At 37.3% G+C, this 20,039-nt stretch overlaps 1 protein-coding gene and 1 long non-coding RNA gene across 2 annotated transcripts in view; one reads left to right on the top strand and one right to left on the bottom strand.

Moving 5' to 3' along the window:
- The window catches only part of LOC119087841, a 22,780-nt gene extending 2,741 nt beyond the window's left edge, over nt 1–20,039 (top strand). The window contains exons 2-3 of the long non-coding RNA XR_005091325.1: nt 5,041–5,117; nt 19,911–20,039. This is a non-coding gene — a long non-coding RNA (uncharacterized LOC119087841). The remainder of the gene's footprint in view (nt 1–5,040; nt 5,118–19,910) is intronic.
- Psmd14 (proteasome 26S subunit, non-ATPase 14) overlaps nt 2,032–20,039 on the bottom strand; it is an 88,510-nt gene continuing 70,502 nt past the window's right edge. Inside the window, exons 9-12 of the mRNA XM_028867050.2 lie at nt 16,328–16,402; nt 13,802–13,927; nt 4,979–5,041; nt 2,032–2,426 (exon numbers count right to left, since the gene is read on the bottom strand). Coding sequence (XP_028722883.1) covers nt 2,328–2,426; nt 4,979–5,041; nt 13,802–13,927; nt 16,328–16,402 — 363 coding nt within the window. The 3' untranslated portion in view covers nt 2,032–2,327. The remainder of the gene's footprint in view (nt 2,427–4,978; nt 5,042–13,801; nt 13,928–16,327; nt 16,403–20,039) is intronic.

The raw sequence follows: 20,039 nt of genomic DNA, 5'->3' as shown, positions 1-20,039 counted from the left end.
ATAAGGAATGCCAACGTGACCATTGAAGAGTAAAGAGGGTAAAAAGGTACACGCATTCCCTGGTTTTTAAGGAACCGAACTTGGAGGTGAACAGGCACTGTGACCCACTTTCAATAATCAGCCCAAAATTCAGTGGTTCCTCACATAAAGGCTTTGCTCTGAAATCTGTGTACATTCACAAGGAAAATGAGGGCTCTCAACAGAAGTCTAGGGTGGGACTTGTACTGTATACATGAGCTTCGCAAACACTGGTCCAGGCAAGTCAGTTTCAATAGTGCGGAGTTACATCTCTACACTAATAACAAGGGGGGTTGTTACTAGATGAGCTTTAGCTCCTCACTACCTGTGTGTGTGTGTGTGGGGGGGGGTAATCTAGCTTGTGTTAAACAAGTTGGTTCAATGCCTAACTCTGCCTAGGGTATCAGGGTGGTGGTAAAATGGTTATTTATTACTAGACAAAGGTATTCGCTTATTTTGATCAACTTAAAAATACAAAAAAAAGAAAAGATTTTTGGTAAGAGGGATTGTGCTAAGGTTCTGAAACGGATACTGTTTCCAACAGGAAGCAGGCAGAAGGAAGTGGTATGTGGCTATTACAAATCAAAGTCCCCAAGATCAAAGAGCAAGACAGGGCAGTGTGAGCCTTCCTAGTCACAGCATTTAACTTAGGGTGTTTTCAGGAAACTAAGTGAAAATCAGGGAAACTCAACCTGAATGTTGAGTCCAGTCCTAGCAATGCTGAAGCTTTTTTTTTTTTTTTGAGGGCACACTATTTAAAACACAAACACACAACTAGTTCTCCAATGATATGTGAAAATTGTCATTAAACTTAATTATAAAGAGTGAAAACCCTGTATCTAAAAACAAAAAACATGCCAATAAGTGAATTAGTCAAAAGGGAAAATTCTACCCTCCATTTATTTTTATTTTAAATGATTAGATGCAATCCCAATAACTTAGTGTTGCAGTTAACAATATACTATCACTACATCCAAAAGAAGAAACTATAGGACAAGCAGAAAGTAACCAGTACTTATCATTCCACCAAGAAGGTAGATAGGGAGGAAGGAAGGAAGGAAGGAAGGAAGGAAGGGAGGAGGGAGGGAGGGAGGAGGGAGGGAGGAAGGAAGGAAGGAAGGAAGGAAGGAAGGAAGGAAGGTAGGTAGGTAATGGAAATTTAAGACACTCCTACCTTCAGTTTCTGATCATTTCAACAGCCGGTAAGTGCACAGACAGAGCTGCTAAATTAGGACAGTATTTGGATATACCATGCATGGCATTCATGACACCCCAGGTAGGTGAAGTCTAAAGTTACCCAATAGAACCCTCCTTTCACAAAGACTTAGAAACACTTGCACCATATTTTCACAAGGATACAACCTAGAATTAAATCTTTGTCTCCATACTGTTAGCTACTTGGGGTATTCGATAAACTGTTTTTCAGTAAGTATGTATTAACAAAGGGGGTATGACTATTTCTTTAGGTGAGAAGCTATGAGAACTGCCAATAATCAATACTATTTATATCAAACACTGGGTACTTTGAAGTTAATTCAGGAAAGAAAACAAAATTATTATTTATAAACTCATGATATTCAATTCACACTAGGATTTTTTTTAAACTTTCTATGATGGGTTACATGAAAATCTCATGGTGTTTCCAGCAGCCAATTTCTAGACAGTTTCAAAAGTGTTCATAGAATCTACTCTTCAAATTGTAATAGTTTAAAACAAAATTGCCCACCTTTTAAATGTACTTTTCTGAAATCCTGAAAGTGTAATATGTTAAGATATGAATATATAATGTTGGCTTGAAAGAAAGGTTTAAAAAAAAAAAAAAGCCCAGTATTTTATCTGGGTTACTCACTAATGGCAATCATTAATTTGTGAAGTTCTGTTATCACAGTGATGTTTTATGTGTTAGAAGATTTCAAAACGCAAAGAGAAACACAGCTTTGTGTGAGATTCCCAAAGCACTGTCAAATGCTCTTCTGTCACTTCCACCCAGTGCCAAAAAGACCTCGGGAGACATGGATTGTAAATGTAGTTTATTTTGTAAGCAACAATCAAAATATATTTGTGCTACTGATTTTTTCAAATAGTAAATGGGATCTTAACAAAATGTGTCCACTTTGATGTATTCCTGAATAACTTTGGAGTCTGCAGAGCCCTGACTAACTAAGCAGAAGCTGCCGCAGAACTGAGATGGAAGGTGGCTCAGGTGACTGGCAGGCCACCACATCACCTGCAGAGCGCCCGTGACTGTGAGCACTAGAACAATGAAGGAAAATACATTGAGAGTGTCACTGACAGCTCTCTACGTTGCTTTATTTAAACACAACAGTATCCAACATTGCTGCCAAACACTGGACAATATTTGAAGTCATAAGCACATCCACATGTTCTTCCAAATGACGTTTGGGATCCTAAAAGAAAAAAAAAAAGTAAAAGAAGAAAAAGATAGTTGTATTACCAGTAAACTTTTTTTCAAGAGCAGATTAAGTTAGTAATGATGTCTAAATTTACACATATTTTATCATTCAGCTTTTCCAATACATTGTTATGTTCTTGAGGTTTCTAAATTTGTTAAAAAGAAACTAAAAAATTACCCAATAAGACTGATTTGTACAATCAATGCTAGTTATAGATATGTACCAGATTTTCATAAAGGGTAACAGTTTGTAAAACTCACAATCACCTGATTTTAAAAAGGTCCATTTATGCATGTGTATGTGCCTGAGTAGTATGTGTACTCTGTCATTAACGTATTTTAATGTCTGATGATGCTTAAATAAAGCATCATGAATTCTGTAAAATCTTAGTATTTTCAGAAAATGATTCAGAAATATTCTTGGATCAAAAGGCACTGTAACTGAAAAATGTAAATATAATTTGGAATAATTCTAAAATGTTAAGAATGCTTCATCCAGTGATTCTGAGAAACTGTATCACTGGAACTTAAACAGGCATGACTATTAAACCTGATCAGATCCATTTTGAAATAAGTCAGGTTAAAGATGAAACTTAAAATTGCACTATAATTAAAAAAATTAAATATTTACTTATACTTATTTACTTTTACTTATGTTTAAGGACAAATAAGTTATTTCAGCTAAATTTGAAAGTTTAAAAGAAGATAAATATTACATGCAATAAATGATTTTAAAGTATTATTTTCTTACACATGTTTTAAAATACCCAAGATTCATAACTTTACACAAGTCTTCTTCCCTGGCTTGTGTAACTCTTTCTTAGCTCTGCTTTTCTTATCCATAATGTCCATACACTAATTTCTTACAACTGAGAGAACAATTCTACCAGTAAAACAAATGACTAGACTATAGTACTATTATTTAGGGGTTAACCCTGAACACATTTCAGGTGAAGGCACTAGAAAAGACCAGCAGAAGAAAAAAGAAAGCCTATCACCTAGTTACCACATTTAAAACATGGTACCTTGCTCAGGCCTGTAATCCCAGCACCTGGGGAAGCAGAGGCAGGAAATCTCTGCAACTTTGATGTCAGCCTGATTTACACAGTGAGTTCTAGGACACCAGGGCTACAGAGTGAGACCCTGTCTAAAACAAAACAAAAACCATGATTCTGATGATTTCTTTTTTCTTTTTTTTTCTTTTTTCTTTTTTGCTCTCTCTCTATAGACCAGGCTGGCCTCAAACTCAGAAATCCAGCTGCCTGGGTCTCCTGAGTGCTGGGATTAAAGGTGTACACCACCACAACCTGGTGATCCTGATGTTTTCTAAACTTCATCAATTACATGTTTTCCAGTTTCATTTTTAATTTAGTCCGTTCAGCTTCCTGTGGGCCATTAAAGAAAATATATAAAAATGATAGCCTCAGAAAGTAATTTATTTAGTGAGTTCTAGAAAGGGTAGTGCTCCCAAATGGTAATCTAACATATTAGGTGAAAATAAGCAGTAGAAAATGAAAACAAGGCTGATATCATACAAACTGGAAATGAAGATGAACTTTATTTTAGTTTGGTTTGAGGGTACTCATTTTTAAAATGTAATAATTAGAATGTACTCATATTTGTGTTCCTCCTTTATAATTTATGATAAAGTCAGACCTTTGCCCCTACTACTCTGCTGGATTAATTGGTTTTACAGTGAATCGGTAACTCATTTATCAGTTATCTACATTCCTTGTGGCAGCTGGGTGATTCTTAGAGATTTCCCATCCAAGAATGGTCCTGGCCCAAACCTACATAGCTTGTGAGATGTGATGGGATCAGAGCATATGGTAGGATGGCTGAAAGCAAAGACAGCTTAGTGTCTTGCATCTGAAATATCAAGATTCTGCCAACATCAGCAATATGATAACCATGTTCCATGAAATGGGGAAAAATGTAATCAACATTCTTTAGAAAAACAGTCTAATTAATCTGTAGATTCTTTTAATTGCTGGGTGTGTTCCCTCATCCTCTGATAACCAGGTTTAAATATATATTTCATCTTAGAAAAGCAAAAGAATCACTATTTAAACCCCTCTCACAGTGTAGTCAATAGAATCCTAAACTTTCTCAGGGTATCAGCTATGCAGTAACAAAATGGATCTTTAAAAAAGGTTACATATGAAGCAAATCTGCAGGGAATACTACCTACTTATTGACAAATATATCATTAAGAAAATGGTTATTAGTTAAATAAATCTACCATCCTTTTTATTTTACCTCATCTACAGTAAAATAATCTCAGGACTCAAGTGTCCTCTATTTTTAGTATACTATTTTCACTAAGGAGAGTAGGTAATAGGTAGAGATTTATGATTTATTCTCTACAGACAGCAAAGAGAATTTGATATCTAATAAATATAGTGGCCTTTAAATTTTACTATGTTTAAATGAAAGAAAAAAGATGTAGTATAAACAGACAAGAAAAAAATGATCGTCCCTAGTGTAGTCTGAGTGCTCCAAGAGCACGTTAGCATGTGACTGTCTAACCTATCACAGTCTCCTCACCTGCTTGCCAACATTCTTTATTGCCAGCTGTTCAGGTGTCATCTTATCTTCTTCTTCCACAGCCTGTGAATGAACACAAAGGACAGACTTCAAATTCTCTATCTGCTTTTCCCATAGAAGAACCACCACCAAAGCAAAGGTAATCCTAATTTTCATTCAGAGCAAACTTTCATTCAAACAATTTTTTTTTTTTTAAACACTCTTGTTAATCCAGAACAATCTTCAGGGTTACGAAACTATTACCACCATCATTTAGAAACACTTAAGAAATAAACAATACCGGACAATATCACACTGGATCACTAAATGGCATTAAAGAGATGGGGAGACAGGAGCCTGGGGTAGCCTCTTTGCTACTAAATTCCCCTTTTTCTCCTCCCACCAACCCACAATAGCTTCCCCCTTCAAGTTCCCATTTCTCCTTTATTTCTTTTACCAATCTAGCCTGTGTGTGTCTAGTACCTATTTAATATCATTAAGGATCAAAAGATCTGTTAAGTTTTGATCTAATACATGTCATCATAAGTTAATCTCTATACATCTTTAAATCTCTACAATATACATTAGGAAAAAAACTCACAATTCCATATGAAGTAACCTTAAGAAATAATTTCAAGTTATTTAACATAAAATTAATAACAGAAATCAAAAACCAAATGAACAGCACATGAAAATCATTTTCTGTAGAGTTAACTACAAACTCTTTGTGACTTTTCATAAGCTTTCTAGTAAAAAAACAAAACAACAACAACAACAAAAAACCCTCACAATAATTAGAACATTCAGGCTAGAATTGCAACCTTGCCATCTCAATAACAGCATCCCACAAACCTCTTCACAGAGCATTCCAACATGAAGAAGTCTGCGTTTAGAGAGTGAGGGTATATTAGAGCCTAAAGACAGAACCTGCACTTGGTGAACTTGTGGTCTATAATTTATTCATGGCATCTGATAAACAGAAGATGAAGAAACTTCATGATGATCAACCTCCAAAAATGCTACCAAAGCATTTGCCACAAAAGGGGTGAAACAGTAATGTCAGAAAACAGAAAACCTAAATCCCAGCGAGGATTAGATTTGGACACTCTAAACTTAATAATCTCACAGCTGCCAAATTTCTTCATGTGTGAACAATGAACATGTAGGAAATGCAATCATCAGACATTTCCCATAAACTGGGAAGTTTGGCTGTATTTCACACCTTCTTAATAGTTTTGTAAACAGAGAACTTGAAAATGAGCAAAGATGGCAAGTGTCTAATTTTATAAATGGACAAACTATCTAGAGAATTTTCGCCAGTAGAACCTGCCTAAAGAGAAAAGACGGTGACTATCTCTTGTGTCTGCTGGTTACTGGAGGGTTCTTATTTGTAACATATTAGGAATTACATTCAAATCTGAAAGCAGGAAAAGATAAAAGTCACAAACACTCCAACTAGAATTCCCCAGACAGAGAATATGTTCATTTTCGAAGTCAGATGTCACTCTATTAGTCTCCGCTAGTTATGAAAGTATTTCTAACTAGGAAATTGCTTTTCCTACTTTTCAAAGTCTTACAAAAATAGCACTGAAAGGCAATATAGTTTATCTTCCTAGATTACTTTCACAATTGTGACACTGTATTGCTGACTTGAAAGCATGTAAGCTGAATGGAACAATTCTCCTAAGTGTGTACTCCATCCCCATTCAATGCTAACTGTTCTACACACATGGCAACAACCGTACTTACTACAGTACTAGAAGGAGACAAGAGTTTTTGGAATTTGGCTCAAAATACCAATCCACATATAAATAATCATTAGAGAATATCTTGGATTAATGCAAGTATCAAAGATGCCAAATATACAAACATGAAAGTCAAAAGCACTTAAAGCTTTTTAATATTATTTGAAAGGACAAATAGGATATAAAAAGCACTGATAAAAATTTTAAAATCTTGTACAACATTTAACCACTTTACCAATTAGTTTTTCCATCCCCAATAATTAAAGAGAGTTCACAAACTCTTTGAGAAGTGCAGATGGTAAAAAGTACTCCCAGCCATGGGTGCCATCTGGGAGAGGAGGAGCAGCTGCAGATTCAGGCATACACTAAGGTTGCAAACCCCCACGACAGGAGATGTAAGCACATCCCTTCCAGTATAAGACAGACCAGGTCATGCCATCCAAGTCCTCAGGATTGTCTCCCTACCTAAGTTACCTAGATCTCATCTACCATCTGGGCAAGACCAGTCTGTCTTCACTCACAGTTCTAATCTGGCTAGTCCCCAGGAAAAATTAAGAAATGGTAGCAGCAGAAACAAATGAAATTCAGGCACAGGCAGTGTCCTCACTAGGGAACTTCTGTGTTTATGGCAACTTCTGTGATTTGGCTTCAAAATTTGCTTTTGCATTTGTGCTCTTCGGTTTACTCAACCAACAAAAAAGCACTGAAAATGTTTGTGGCTATTCACACTAGAAACGTTTTTAACAGTTTATCAACAAAGACCCCCAGATGGCTATCCCATCATGCACGGTCTGCACAGTTCTAAGAATTTCTTGGAATTTGGTCTGTTATGTGATCGTAATCCCCTCAAACGTACCCTCTATCTTAAAGAGACTTTTACTAAACCCATTAACATTGTTCTCTTTTTTTCTACTAATGATCAAAATTTTCAAATGAACAGTATCTCAAATTCCATCCTTATTTATCTTTTAATCTAGACAAACCTGGACCTTTGGCATGTCACTAGCATTCTTTGACAGATACCCACAGAACAACTCCAGTTTTCCGAACACCTGTACAATTAATTACTCCAACACCTGTTTTCTCTCCCGTCCCTTAACCACTGTTTTTAACATCTCTTATTCCATAAATACCTCTGAATAACCCTTTTTTCTTTACTGACATTCTTTTTTCATTCTAGAACATGCTAAAATTTCATTTAAGTACATGCGTTCAAACAACATCAATAGAGCAATTTATTTTTAATGTAACAAAAGACAAAAAAGCTGCTAGAATGGTATACACTATGTTTTCACCAGTAAACCACCTCTGTGTAACTGCTAAGTGTTTATTTCTTGTGATTTTTAAATTTATTTTTCATAGTGAATACAACTAAAACAACACTACGGATTACAGAGGTAGGAAGTCTAAATAAATGATTTTTACAAAATATATTTTGGAGAAAGCAAAATGAACAAACATGAAGCAATTTGTAAAACTTCCTAAGATAGAAGAGACTTGAATATAAAGGACAATAAAACTTCTGACTACTACCAACACTAAATTGCAGCGTATGTATGTGGGTATGTATGTATGTATGTATGTATGTGTCTCACTAAGTAGCTCTGGCTGCCCTGGAACTCACTATGTAGATAGATCAAGCTGGCCTCAAATTCACAGAGACCCACCTCCCTCTGCCTCCCAAATGATGGGATTAATGGCTTGTGCCAGCACTGCCCAACCTCATAGCAACATGTGTAACTAGGGAAACTCATGTCTTTAGATGGTATATCACCAATAGTAATAAAGGCAAATACATGATTTACCAGACAACCACAAACAGAGATAGATCCTTTGCAAAAAAAAAAGGGAATCCAATTTTAAAACATAATAAGATCGGCCGGGCGGTGGTGGCGCACGCCTTTAATCCCAGCACTCGGGAGGCAGAGGCAGGTGGATCTCTGTGAGTTCGAGGCCAGCCTGGTCTCCAAAGCGAGTTCCAGGAAAGGCGCAAAGCTACACAGAGAAACCCTGTCTCGGAAAAAAAAAAAAAAAAAAAAAAAAAACATAATAAGATCAAATAAGGGATATAAAATAAAGATCACATGAGTATGTAAACATTGGCATGTGTAATAGCAACTTGCAATTCAGCTTTTTGAAAGACATAGGGGGTTCTGGTAAGCCTAGGATGGTGGACGCATACCTTTGATCCTAGCATTTAGAAGGCAGAGGCAGGAGGTTCTCTGAAAGTTCAAGGCCAGCTTCCTCTAGATAGTAAGTCCCAGGCAGGGCTCTGTTGAGAGACTTTGCACACAAAAAAGGAAGAAGAAAAGGAAGGAAGGAGGGGAAGTGGGGGAGGGAGGGAGAAGAGGAGAGGGAGGGAGGGAGGGAGGGAGGGAGGAAGGAAGGAAGGAAGGAAGGAAGGAAGGAAGGAAGGAAGGAAGGAAGGAAGGAAGGAAGGAAGGAAAGTTTCTGGTAGTATCTGCTTAAGGCCAATATCCACTTTCCTTTCTTTTATAACATAACTGATTTTCCTACAGGCATCAATGATCTCAGCTACAAGACTACATTACATAGCTTTCTTTGCTGCCAGGTGTGCTCACTGGGCCGTGTTCTGCCAACGAGAGACACTCAGACTTGCTGGCTAGACTACACAAAGGCTCCTAGTAGGATTCATCCCTTTGGTTTTCCTTTTCTCCAGCTGTATCACACTTAGGTTTAGCAACTGCACTGTACCTTAAAATGACTTAAGAGATGGATGTCAATAAAGTGAAAGTAGAGCAGAAAGACAGAAGGAATCAGAATCTGAATCTCAAGTTTCAAACTGGCCTTAAAGTGTAAGAGACAGAACTTCATTTAAGCAATTACTATTTTGAGTTAACATGACATTAGAAGTTAAAAAAAAAAAAATCAGGAGTTACATTTAAGTGTAGAATTTCCTATCTCCTATCTTCAAGATGACAATGTTACTAAAACAATGTTGACATATGACATATATTTAAAATGAACATCACTTCCAAGGGACTGGAGAGATGACTCAGCTGTTAAAAGCCCTTCTAGTCTTCCAGAGGACTTTCAGTTCCCAGCACACACACAGTTCACAACCTTCTGTACCTCCAGATCCAGGGGATCTAATGCCCTCTTCTAGTCTTCTTGGGCATGCACATGGTAAACACACATACATGTAATGCACATTATGCATATACATACATACTCATACACATAAAATACAACTTGTAAAATATTATAGACTACTCCCTCCCACTGGTAGTATGTTTCATAAACTTTTAATACTGAAAGTTATGTCTAATGTCAGGTTTTGTTCTTTAATAAGGTGGAAACTTTTTCATGCTAAATACCAATTTTTCCTAATTCTTTTGACTATTGGCTTTAAAAAGCATTGTAACCACCTATAACATTCTTGACATAACTGTCCTTAAAGTTATCTCTTTATTCTCCTGGGTTCCTGTTTGATTGCAAATAATCTATCATATTACATTCAAATAATGATGATTTGACTCATTTTCCTCAATACTGACTGACATCTTGTTTTTCTTATCTAATTATATGAGCACAAAAATTTTCTACTTAGTAAATATACTGTAGCAAACCAAATATATTTAGTTTATATGAATTAATATAAAAATAACTCATCTAAAGAGTAAACTGTCAGGTCTTAGAATTTATAGAGCTATATGCATGCTTTAAAAGGCAAAATTTTTGTTTCAGTGTTGTGTTTTGTTTTGTTTCTCTCGAGACAAGGTTTCTCTGTGTAACAGCCCTGGCTATACTGGAATTTAGTCTGAATTTAAGGCTGGCCTCGAACTCACCGAGATTTGCCTGCCTCTTCTTGAGTGCTGGGATTAAAAGTGTGCACCACCACGCCTGGCTTCTGTTATTCTTAAAATGATCTTTTACAATACATTTTTTCACCTACAGGTTCACTTACAAATATGTAATGAAACATTAGCAGTTTTACAATCTAGTAGCAGCATTTTAGTCTCCACAGATAGGGGTTTGGAACACAATGCCGTGGTGCTACAGCTCAGTAATTAGAAAAACAAATGAGTAATAATCAAGCACAACTCCCATGTGGAATTCAGACCATAAGAATTTAATTATCTTCAAACTCTTTTTACTTTAGGACCTGACTGGCATCTAACAATAATTACCTTAGTTTAAAAAACCAACCAATTAAAAAGAATGCCATGAAGAACTGTGGTAGCACGGGCCTTTCCTTGTGTATTTTAAGTGTTACTATAAAAACCTCACCGTTTTCTTTCAATCATAGAGGGAATTACATTCCCAAATTGGACTCATCATATCACAGCTTACACACTGTTTTCATTTTTTAACTAAACCTTACAAGATTTTTAGTGCTACAGAGATTTTTTAAACTGTAATATAGGAAAAAAACTTCTATGGATGGGCAGCAGTAACCATAAATAGGTTATTTCCTGGCAGAAGGAAATATGAATTTACTTAAATGTAATGTTACAGAGAAATAACCATTCCTACAGTCTGCTGAATAACAACTTGTTCTAACTTTTTTTTAAACAATAAAAGGTTAACTATCTTAAATGATAAACTACTTCTTTCTCTCCGTATCATCCCCACAGCATGAAAGCAACACTAGGGGGAAAAAACAAACAACTCATTTACCGGGGGTTCCGGCTGAAATGTTATACTCTAAAGTATGCTCGTCAAAACCCAACCTAAGTGCTAGAATTAAGTTTTGAAGACCCATTACCTTTATTTCAAAGCTGAGTTCTTTCAAATGACTTGCTGTTTACATTTGGTGAAGCTTACATACTGTCTCTTATATAGTATTTTTTTTATATGCTACAGTACTTAAAAACAGAAATATTACTTTCTGGTATAACAATCATCAGTCTTTTGTTTTGTTTTTAGTTTTTTGAGACAGGGTTTCTATGTGTAGCCTCGACTGTCCTGGAACTCAAGGAGATTCACCTGCTTCAGCCTCCCAAGTGCTGGGGATTAAAGGTGTGCACCACCACTGACCAGCTTACAATAATCAGTCTTAACTATGACTCCTCAATCTTGAATTCCAGACTTTACCATTAATTTTCTTTTCTTTCCATTTGTTTGTTTTTCAAGATAGGGTTTCCCTGTGTAGCCCTGGCTGTCCTGTAACTTGCTCTGTAGACTAGGCTAGCCTCAAACTCAGAGATCCATATGCCTCTGCCTCCCCAGTGCTGGGATTAAAGGCAAGCACCACTACTGCTCAGCATTATTAATTTTTAATTCCACTTCAAAGTGTTTAAAAACTGTAGCTTTGGATTTTTATATATGTGTATCTTTGCGAGAGTAGAGATTGGGTATAGGCCATGGAACTAGACAGGGAGCTGTGAGAGAGAACACAGCAGGCAGTGGACAGGGAGGGGCATGAGAACACGTGACATCGAGTGGAAAGAGGGAACACTGCAGCGGCGGGGCACAGGAGGCTCGGGTACAGGAAGGGGAGAGTCCACCAAAACCAACTATGGATAAAATACCACAAGGAGACCTGTCATTTTCAATGTCCAGCTTTTACAAAATACACTTTCTTCATTCCTTTTTCTATCTACACTGAAAAGGTTACTGCTACCAACATACATCTTAATCACATAGGCAGGAAATGTTAAATTCATCAATTCTCCTCTTTTCACAGAATCCAACCAGTAATGCATTCCCACTGCACTACACAACACAGTTATGTAGTGTGACTCCCAATCAAATCTCCTCTTACTGTTCCTAAAGTCAGGCTCTAGTTACGCCATGCCTCTGATCGAAACTAACTCTGTAACTTCCTCCTATTCCTCATATACACTCTAGCCACATATACCGTTTCCTAAATATATCCTATGCCTTTTCTTTTTCCCAGCCTCTCCTACCACCAGCTTCAAGACTCTGAAAGCCATGATTTCATACTTTCTACTCCTGAGTTTGGGCTTTTTAGATTTCACATACTTGTGAGGAATTATCTTTATGTGTCTAGTTTATTCCATTTAACCATGTCTTCCAGGCTCACAGTGTTCCAACGACAGATTTCTTTCTTTTTAAAGATTGAACAGTACTGTACTGTGAACACACACACAGACACGTACACACAGATCATATATTCATTTGTTGCTGGACACTAGGTGACTCTGTGTCTTGGCAATTATGAATATTGGTCAGCAAGCCTGTCTCTACCTATGCAGCACTGGCATCAACAGAGCTTCCTTTCATGGGGTAGGATGTAACTCAGGCCTTTACAGACTGAGCCATCCCCCCAACCCAATAACCACATACATTTTACTATATAAATATTTTGAGGGGATTGTGCATAATGAACTTTTCAATGGCCCACATAAAGTCAGCCTCCCCTAGTCACTGCTCTTTCTCCACAGCTCTAACTATGAGGACTATGCTGTCTTTGTTTATGCTCTCTTACAGAAAGTAAGCTCTCTGGGCAGGAGGGACTTTTAATGTCTAACTTTTTAGCAGTGCCTTGCACATAGTAGGTTTTCAGTAAGTACTGATTGAATGAAAAGTGTAAAAGTTCATTAAATGAATTATATGTAGCAAAGAAAAAAATTCTTTTTTAATTTTTGGAGACAGGGTTTCTCTGTGTAGCCTTGGCTGTACTGGAACTCGCTTTGTAGACCAGGCTGGCCTCAAACTCAAAGATCTGCCTGCCTCTGCCTCCTCAGTGCTAGGATTAAAGGTGTATACCACCATGCCTGGCTTATTTTTTATTTATATGTATGTGTATTTACATGTGTATGCCATCTGTCAAATCCTCTGGAGCTGGAGTTATAGGCAGTAGTCAGCTACCTAACATGGGTGCTGGGAAGCACTCAGGTTCTAAGAACAGCAAGGTCTCTTAACTACTAAAACATCTTGCTAGCAACTCAGCAGCCTATGTGAAAAGAACCCAGTTGCCTTGTTTACATATTTTCTATGGCTGCATTTGCATAATGGTGGTAGGCTTTAGAAAGAGACTAGATTGCCTATACATCAAGTATTTATTTTCTAACCTACAAAACAGGTCTATTTTTAATTATTTATTTTATATAACTACTTGGTACCTAACTATATGCATTTTAAAGTTATGAAGAAAACAAATGATTTTTACCTTATTATAATTCTTGGCTAATTCCAACATCTCTTTTACCACTGATTCATTGTGTTTACAATGTTCACTGTAGTCTTGAAGTGTCAATCCTTCCATCCAACTCTTCTTATGCAAATTTAACAGCATCTAAAAACATAAGGAAAAGGAAATTATTTTCCTGCCTTAAAAATATTTCCTTTCCCTGTCTTGAGAAAAAAGCTTCACAAAAATTAATGAATTTAAATTTAATTTTATTCATTCAAATAAGCACCAACTGGAGATATCCTAAATTTATATTAATATATTAATACCTCAGTACTCCAAATCCATGCCCTTTGCCCCTGGTCCTGACCTCAGCTATTTTCATCTTTGTGTGACTTATACTCACTTGTCCTCTCTATTAGAGACAGGTGCCCTTCCTAATACACTGACTGAAAAAACCATCTCACAGTTTTAACAAGATCTTTCTTCCCTTGTCCTGCTATGTTGCTTTTATTGTGTCTATGAACATTTTTTTCTTTACTTTATCCGGTTATATTTATGATTCCCAGGGTCTAGCTAGATTCTAAAATATCTAACCACAGCAGGGAAAAAAAAGAGAAGAAAAGAATGAATCAAAGGATTCATTGAACTCTTGTATTACACACAGGTTCGCTATAAAAACTTAATATTGACTTGTTGACAGGATTGAAAAAACAAAACTAGGAAAAATATCACAGACATGTTCAATTTTCAAACATATCCATAAACTGGGCCTTGGCTACCAGCTAAGAATCTAAACAACTTAGTTCCCAAACTGGACTTAAGTTCAAACATGTAAAGAATGTATTTGTGTGCACATGCATATTTGGGGTGTTGGGGGGACAATCACACTATGTAGTCCAGGCTGGCTTCAAACTCACAAGCTTCCTGATTTGATTCAGTCACCCGAAAGGCGAGGACTACTCAGATGCCTTACAGATTTACAATTTTCTTTTCCTATGTCTATGTATTTTTTTGGGTGAGCACACATGCCACAGCATACACATGAAGGTCAGAGAAAAACTTGAAGGAGTCAGCCCTACCCCTCTACCACATGGGTCCCAGGTACTGAACTCTGATCACCATGTTTGGAATGAAGCACCTATGCCTGCTGAGCCATCTCACCTGCCTAAGTTCATTTGTGTGTGTGTGTGTGTGTGTGTGTGTGTGTGTGTGTGTGTGTCTCCGTCTCCCTGACTATCCTCCTTAATTTTTCATAAGACTTACTATGTTTTAAAAAATCTATTTATATGTAATTATGTGCATGTGCCTGGAGAGGGAGCTAGAGTTACAAGCAGTTGTAGCAGCCTGATGTGGCTGCTGGGAACCAAACTCTGGTCCTCTCTAAGGGCAGCACCATTGAACCATCTCTCTAGGCACAGTTCTGACAATTGTTAGATAATTTTCTTCAAAGTTATACTCAAGAATTTGCCTTCAATTAAGTACCACCACTGAATTAAAGTTACTTTTTTCTTTTGATAATTGAATACATTATGAAATGTGAGGAAAACATCACAGCAACAGACTGCTTGATGCTCTTGTGCCACTACAACCACAGTCGTCCATGTTAAGGGTCAGGATTACATTCCAGTGGCAGAGGACTTGTCTAGCACGTACAAGGCCCTGCCTTTAATCCGGACAACAGACAGGCAGACACTCCCAAGAAATATAAACAAAAGACCCCACAGTGTACTTTAAATTGCTCAATCACAAAAATCGCAGTATCTAACTTCTGGAATTATATGGTTTGCTCTTTTATTTTTCAATTACACTGCTTACAGGTTTGCAGCTACTTCGGATAGACGTGCAGAGTCTATTTTCTGCTAGAAAGTAAGTCACATGTCAAAATCACTATGAGGCTTCTTAAGATAAAAGTTCCCTCATCCCCTTCCTTCAGTCTCAGGGACAAGAACAAAATAGGTTAAACAGAAAACAAAAACAAAAACAGAATAAAACACACAAAACCAACCTCAGAATATTATGCCAGGTAATTCCAATTTCTTCGCCTACTTTCCATCTTCCCTACGTCCCAGCTGATCGCACCATAGGTTACAATCACCCGTACTCTACACCAGCCCATAACGGAATGATGAGAATAGGATTTTACCAACACAGTACTACAAGTGCCAGGCTATCCCTACCATGCCTGGACAAGGATTCCACTGGAACGCTCAGAAAAGGCTTGATGTTCAACATCCAGGTTAGCTGGATAAGGGCAATGGGGGGCTTTTGTTCTGAGAACAGATGAACTAAACAATAATATAAACAGAAGGGGCTAGAGAGATGGTTCTGCAGTGAAGAGCACATGCTACTCTTGCTGAGGACTCAAGTTCAGTTCCCAGCACACACATCTGGAGGCTTACAACCACAGGTGACTCCAGTTGCAAAAGATCCAACAGCCTCTTCTGACCTCTGAAGGCACTAGGCATGCAACTGGTACATAAATATATAAGCAGGCAAACACTCATAGACATAATTATAAAAACTAATTTTCTTTAAAAAGAAAAGGATTTTTCATTGACTTACCTTCTGTTCCAGTTCATTTTTTCGATAATTAATAGTGATGGAGTAATAATGTCTGTTTAATCCATGAATTAATGCCTATAGGAACAATTTTTAAATGATAAATTAATCTTTCACCTAATCAAATACAAATGTTTGAAACTGTTGACATATCTTCCACACCATCTTTATTTATTTAAAGACAAAGTCTCACTATGTAGCTCTGTCTGGCCTGAAACTCACTATGTACACTGGGCTGATCTTGAACTCACAGAGATCTGCCTGCCTCTGCCTTGGAGACCTGGGATTAGCGTCTGAATGACCACCATGTCCAGCTTAGTTGGTAAAAGCCCTTGCTACCAAGCCTGACAACCTGAGTTCAGTCTCTAAGACCACATGGTACAAGGAGAAAACCGACACATGAAGTCCCCACCCCACAACACAAAATAAGTAAAATGTAATCCATTTTTAAATAAAGTTATTATAAATACAGAGTAAATTAAAATATTTTCTCTGCTACAAGCTTAAGATAAAAGTTTAAAGGACTAGTGACAAATTCTTCAAAGCTTTGCCTTGCAGGAAGCCTAGAGCAAAAAAAAAAAAAGGTTGAACTCAATCTGTTACAAACCAATTACCCATAATTTATTGTCTTAATCTTGTGGTGTTTAGGAGGGAGTTTGCTATTTCAGAAGAAAAGTCTAAAACTCTGTAATGGTACATGTTTCTCCATCCACATTAATCTCGGGCTTCCTTTTTTGTTAACTCAATTTTCACTAATTCAAAGACTTGTGTCCAGGCAAGTCTCCAAATTAGCAATGAGGAAAGTAGGTAGGTGTCTATGTGTGTACTAATTTACATGCGTGCTCATGTATTTGTGTGCCCTTGCATGTAGAGACCTAAGGCCAACTTCAAGAGTCTTCCTTGACTACTCTCCACCGTAATTTTTTTTTTTTTTTTTTTGGTTTTTTCGAGACAGGGTTTCTCTGTGTAGCTTTGTGCCTTTCCTGGAACTCACTTGGTAGCCCAGGCTGGCCTCGAACTCACAGAGATCCACCTGCCTCTGCCTCCCGAGTGCTGGGATTAAAGGCGTGCGCCACCACCGCCCGGCTACTCCACCGTAATTTTTAAGACAAGCTTCAGTTACTAAACTTGGAGCTTATAGATTGTGCTCTGCTGGCTGTCGAACGTGCTCTTCTGGGATCTGCCTGCCCTAGCTCAGTGCTGGGGTTACAGATGCACACTGCCTGGCTTTTTACTTTACCTCATTTCTGTCAAGTGTCCACAGCACACACTCACCAACTGAGCCACCTGTTGAGACCCAGAAGCTTTTCTTTACTCCTTATCCACATTACTCACATTCTCAATTCAGTGACAAGAAATCAAAACCTCACTTATCAGAATTTATTTTCACTGTACTTAATCTCGAAGATAAATAGGCCAATCACAACAAAAACTTAAGCTATTTATAGGGGGGAAACCGAATAGTATTGCTCTGCTAAAGGAATGTACAACCAAATGATTCCCAACAAATTTCTGCTATACCCACAGGTCAGTGTCTCTCTCAACTATCATCAGAGAAGCTTTGTCTTGCAGAGGATGGGAACTAATACCAACACCTGGACAAATGGACAATGTGCAGAGTGAGAGACCTTGGAACACTCAGGGAACAACATGTACGAGGAGGTAGAAGGATTGTAAGAGCCAGAGGGGATGGAAGACACCAAGGAAGCAGTGTCTTCCAGACACCACAGGATTGACACACGCACATATGAACTCAAGACTGAGGCAGTACGTACAAGGGATGCACAGACCCAAGAGAGATAGGGTCCCAGTGCTGAGAGGGCAAAGTGTGCACAGGCTCCCATCCTAACCAAAAAGCTATCTCCACCTGACAACCACTTGCAAAGGAACTAGTTTTCCCAGTGAAAGCTCATTGGGCATACAAATCACACATAAATCAGGGCAGGCCCCATGCTCAGCAGTACATAACCAATTTAGTAGTCTGTTATTTGTCTCAGATTGCTTTGTTTGGGAATTTTTCTTTTTTAATCTTACAGGTCTTTTGCTTGTATATTATGGTTCCCAATTATGTGCTTTGTTTGTGTGAATGTGTGTTTCTTATGCTTTTTCTTTTCTCTTTTTTTTTCTTTTATTTATTTTTTTTGCCAGTTTTCTAAAGAGGGCTTGGAGCTGGGTGGGTGGGGAGGATCTGGAAGCAGATGGAAGAGGAGAAACAGTGATTAGAATATACTGTAGGAAAAAAATAATTATTTTCAATTAAAAAAGTGAAAATAACTATGTTATATACTGCTTAAGTATCTAACTCTCTAGCAACATAAGTTCAACTGTGGTTCACAACAATATTCAAGAAACCTACAAAAAAAACACCATTCGCCTCCTAAGACACAAAGGCATGGAATTATAATTTATAATTTTTAAACAACTGTAAAAAAAAATAAAAAAGATTTGGGGTTAACTGTAGGGAAATAAAGACAGAGATAATCAAATAACCAGCACTTTCTAATTAGGGTTTTTACAGTCTAAGTCTTAAAAGTGCTGAGACAGAGGGGCAGGGTAGGAAAGTGAGTATCTGATGATTGCCTTGCATGTGCTTTGCATCCCACACATTCTAATGCAACAATCTATGTGTACATGACAGATGAGTAAAAACAAGGACATGAACTCTTAATCTATCCTAATTAATAGCTAATAAAAGATAGCACTGAGGATTTGAGGCCAGATCACTGACTCCATACCCCATGTCCATTCTGATGTACTGTGCTACAACATAAGCTCTGGTAAGATTAAGGCTACATATTTTAAGAATAGTCTTATTTTAAAGATTTACTGGCACAAAACAAAAAAAAAAATCACTACATAAAAATCAAAATTTAAGTATTAAATTTAAAATTAAGTATTAAAACACTTGATATTTCCTGGGATAATTAGTCTCACATTACTAATATCTTCTATAAAAGTAACCTATAAAGACAATAGGAAGCAGTAGTAAATTTCAAATAGTTGGTATATGAAATTTAGCCACTAAGAGAACTTATTAAATCCTTATCCATTTTCAATAATTAATTACCAGAAGTAGTAGATCACCTTTCACTGAATAAAAATGCTGTACTGTACAGATGAGAAAGTGGAACTAATCAGGGATTCCTTAAACCTGAACTTACCCTTGCATGCATCAGGAGGTCTACCTTCTGGGTGGAGATTCAGGTAAGTATGGAAAGTTCTCAAAGTAAACACAGTCTGACTGGGGAGTGGAACTTGCTTTTCACTGTTCATCCTCCAAGGATCTTTGTGCAGTACACTAACTGCACTAACTAATCTACATGGTGCCAAAACTAACAATGGTTCTGACCAATAAACCCAGAGGCCAATCACCGAATTCACAGACAGGCCTACATTTTAAAGATTAATCACCAGTGCCAATGAAATAAACAACATGGAGTTTGGTGGCACTATTTGGTTTTCGATTTTATTAGATAAACATAGTAAAACTTACCACAAGCACCATGAAAGATGAGCAAGTGCATGATAAAACAAATACAGCTAACAATCTTCCAACTTTACTAACTCATCTACTTCACACCCCCAGGGTATTCATCCCAGATCGCAAACTCAAACAGAAGGAAGACTGTACATAGCAGTGGATTTCAACCTTCCTAATGTTGGACCTCTAATCCTGTTCCTCACGTTGTGGTGACCCCCAACCATAAAAATATTT

The sequence above is a fragment of the Peromyscus leucopus genome, chromosome 4 (genome assembly GCF_004664715.2).
Source record: "Peromyscus leucopus breed LL Stock chromosome 4, UCI_PerLeu_2.1, whole genome shotgun sequence".
Lineage (NCBI taxonomy): Eukaryota > Metazoa > Chordata > Mammalia > Rodentia > Cricetidae > Peromyscus > Peromyscus leucopus.
The sequence above is the reverse complement of the archived record's forward strand: the minus strand, read 5'-3'. Positions and strand labels throughout refer to the sequence as shown.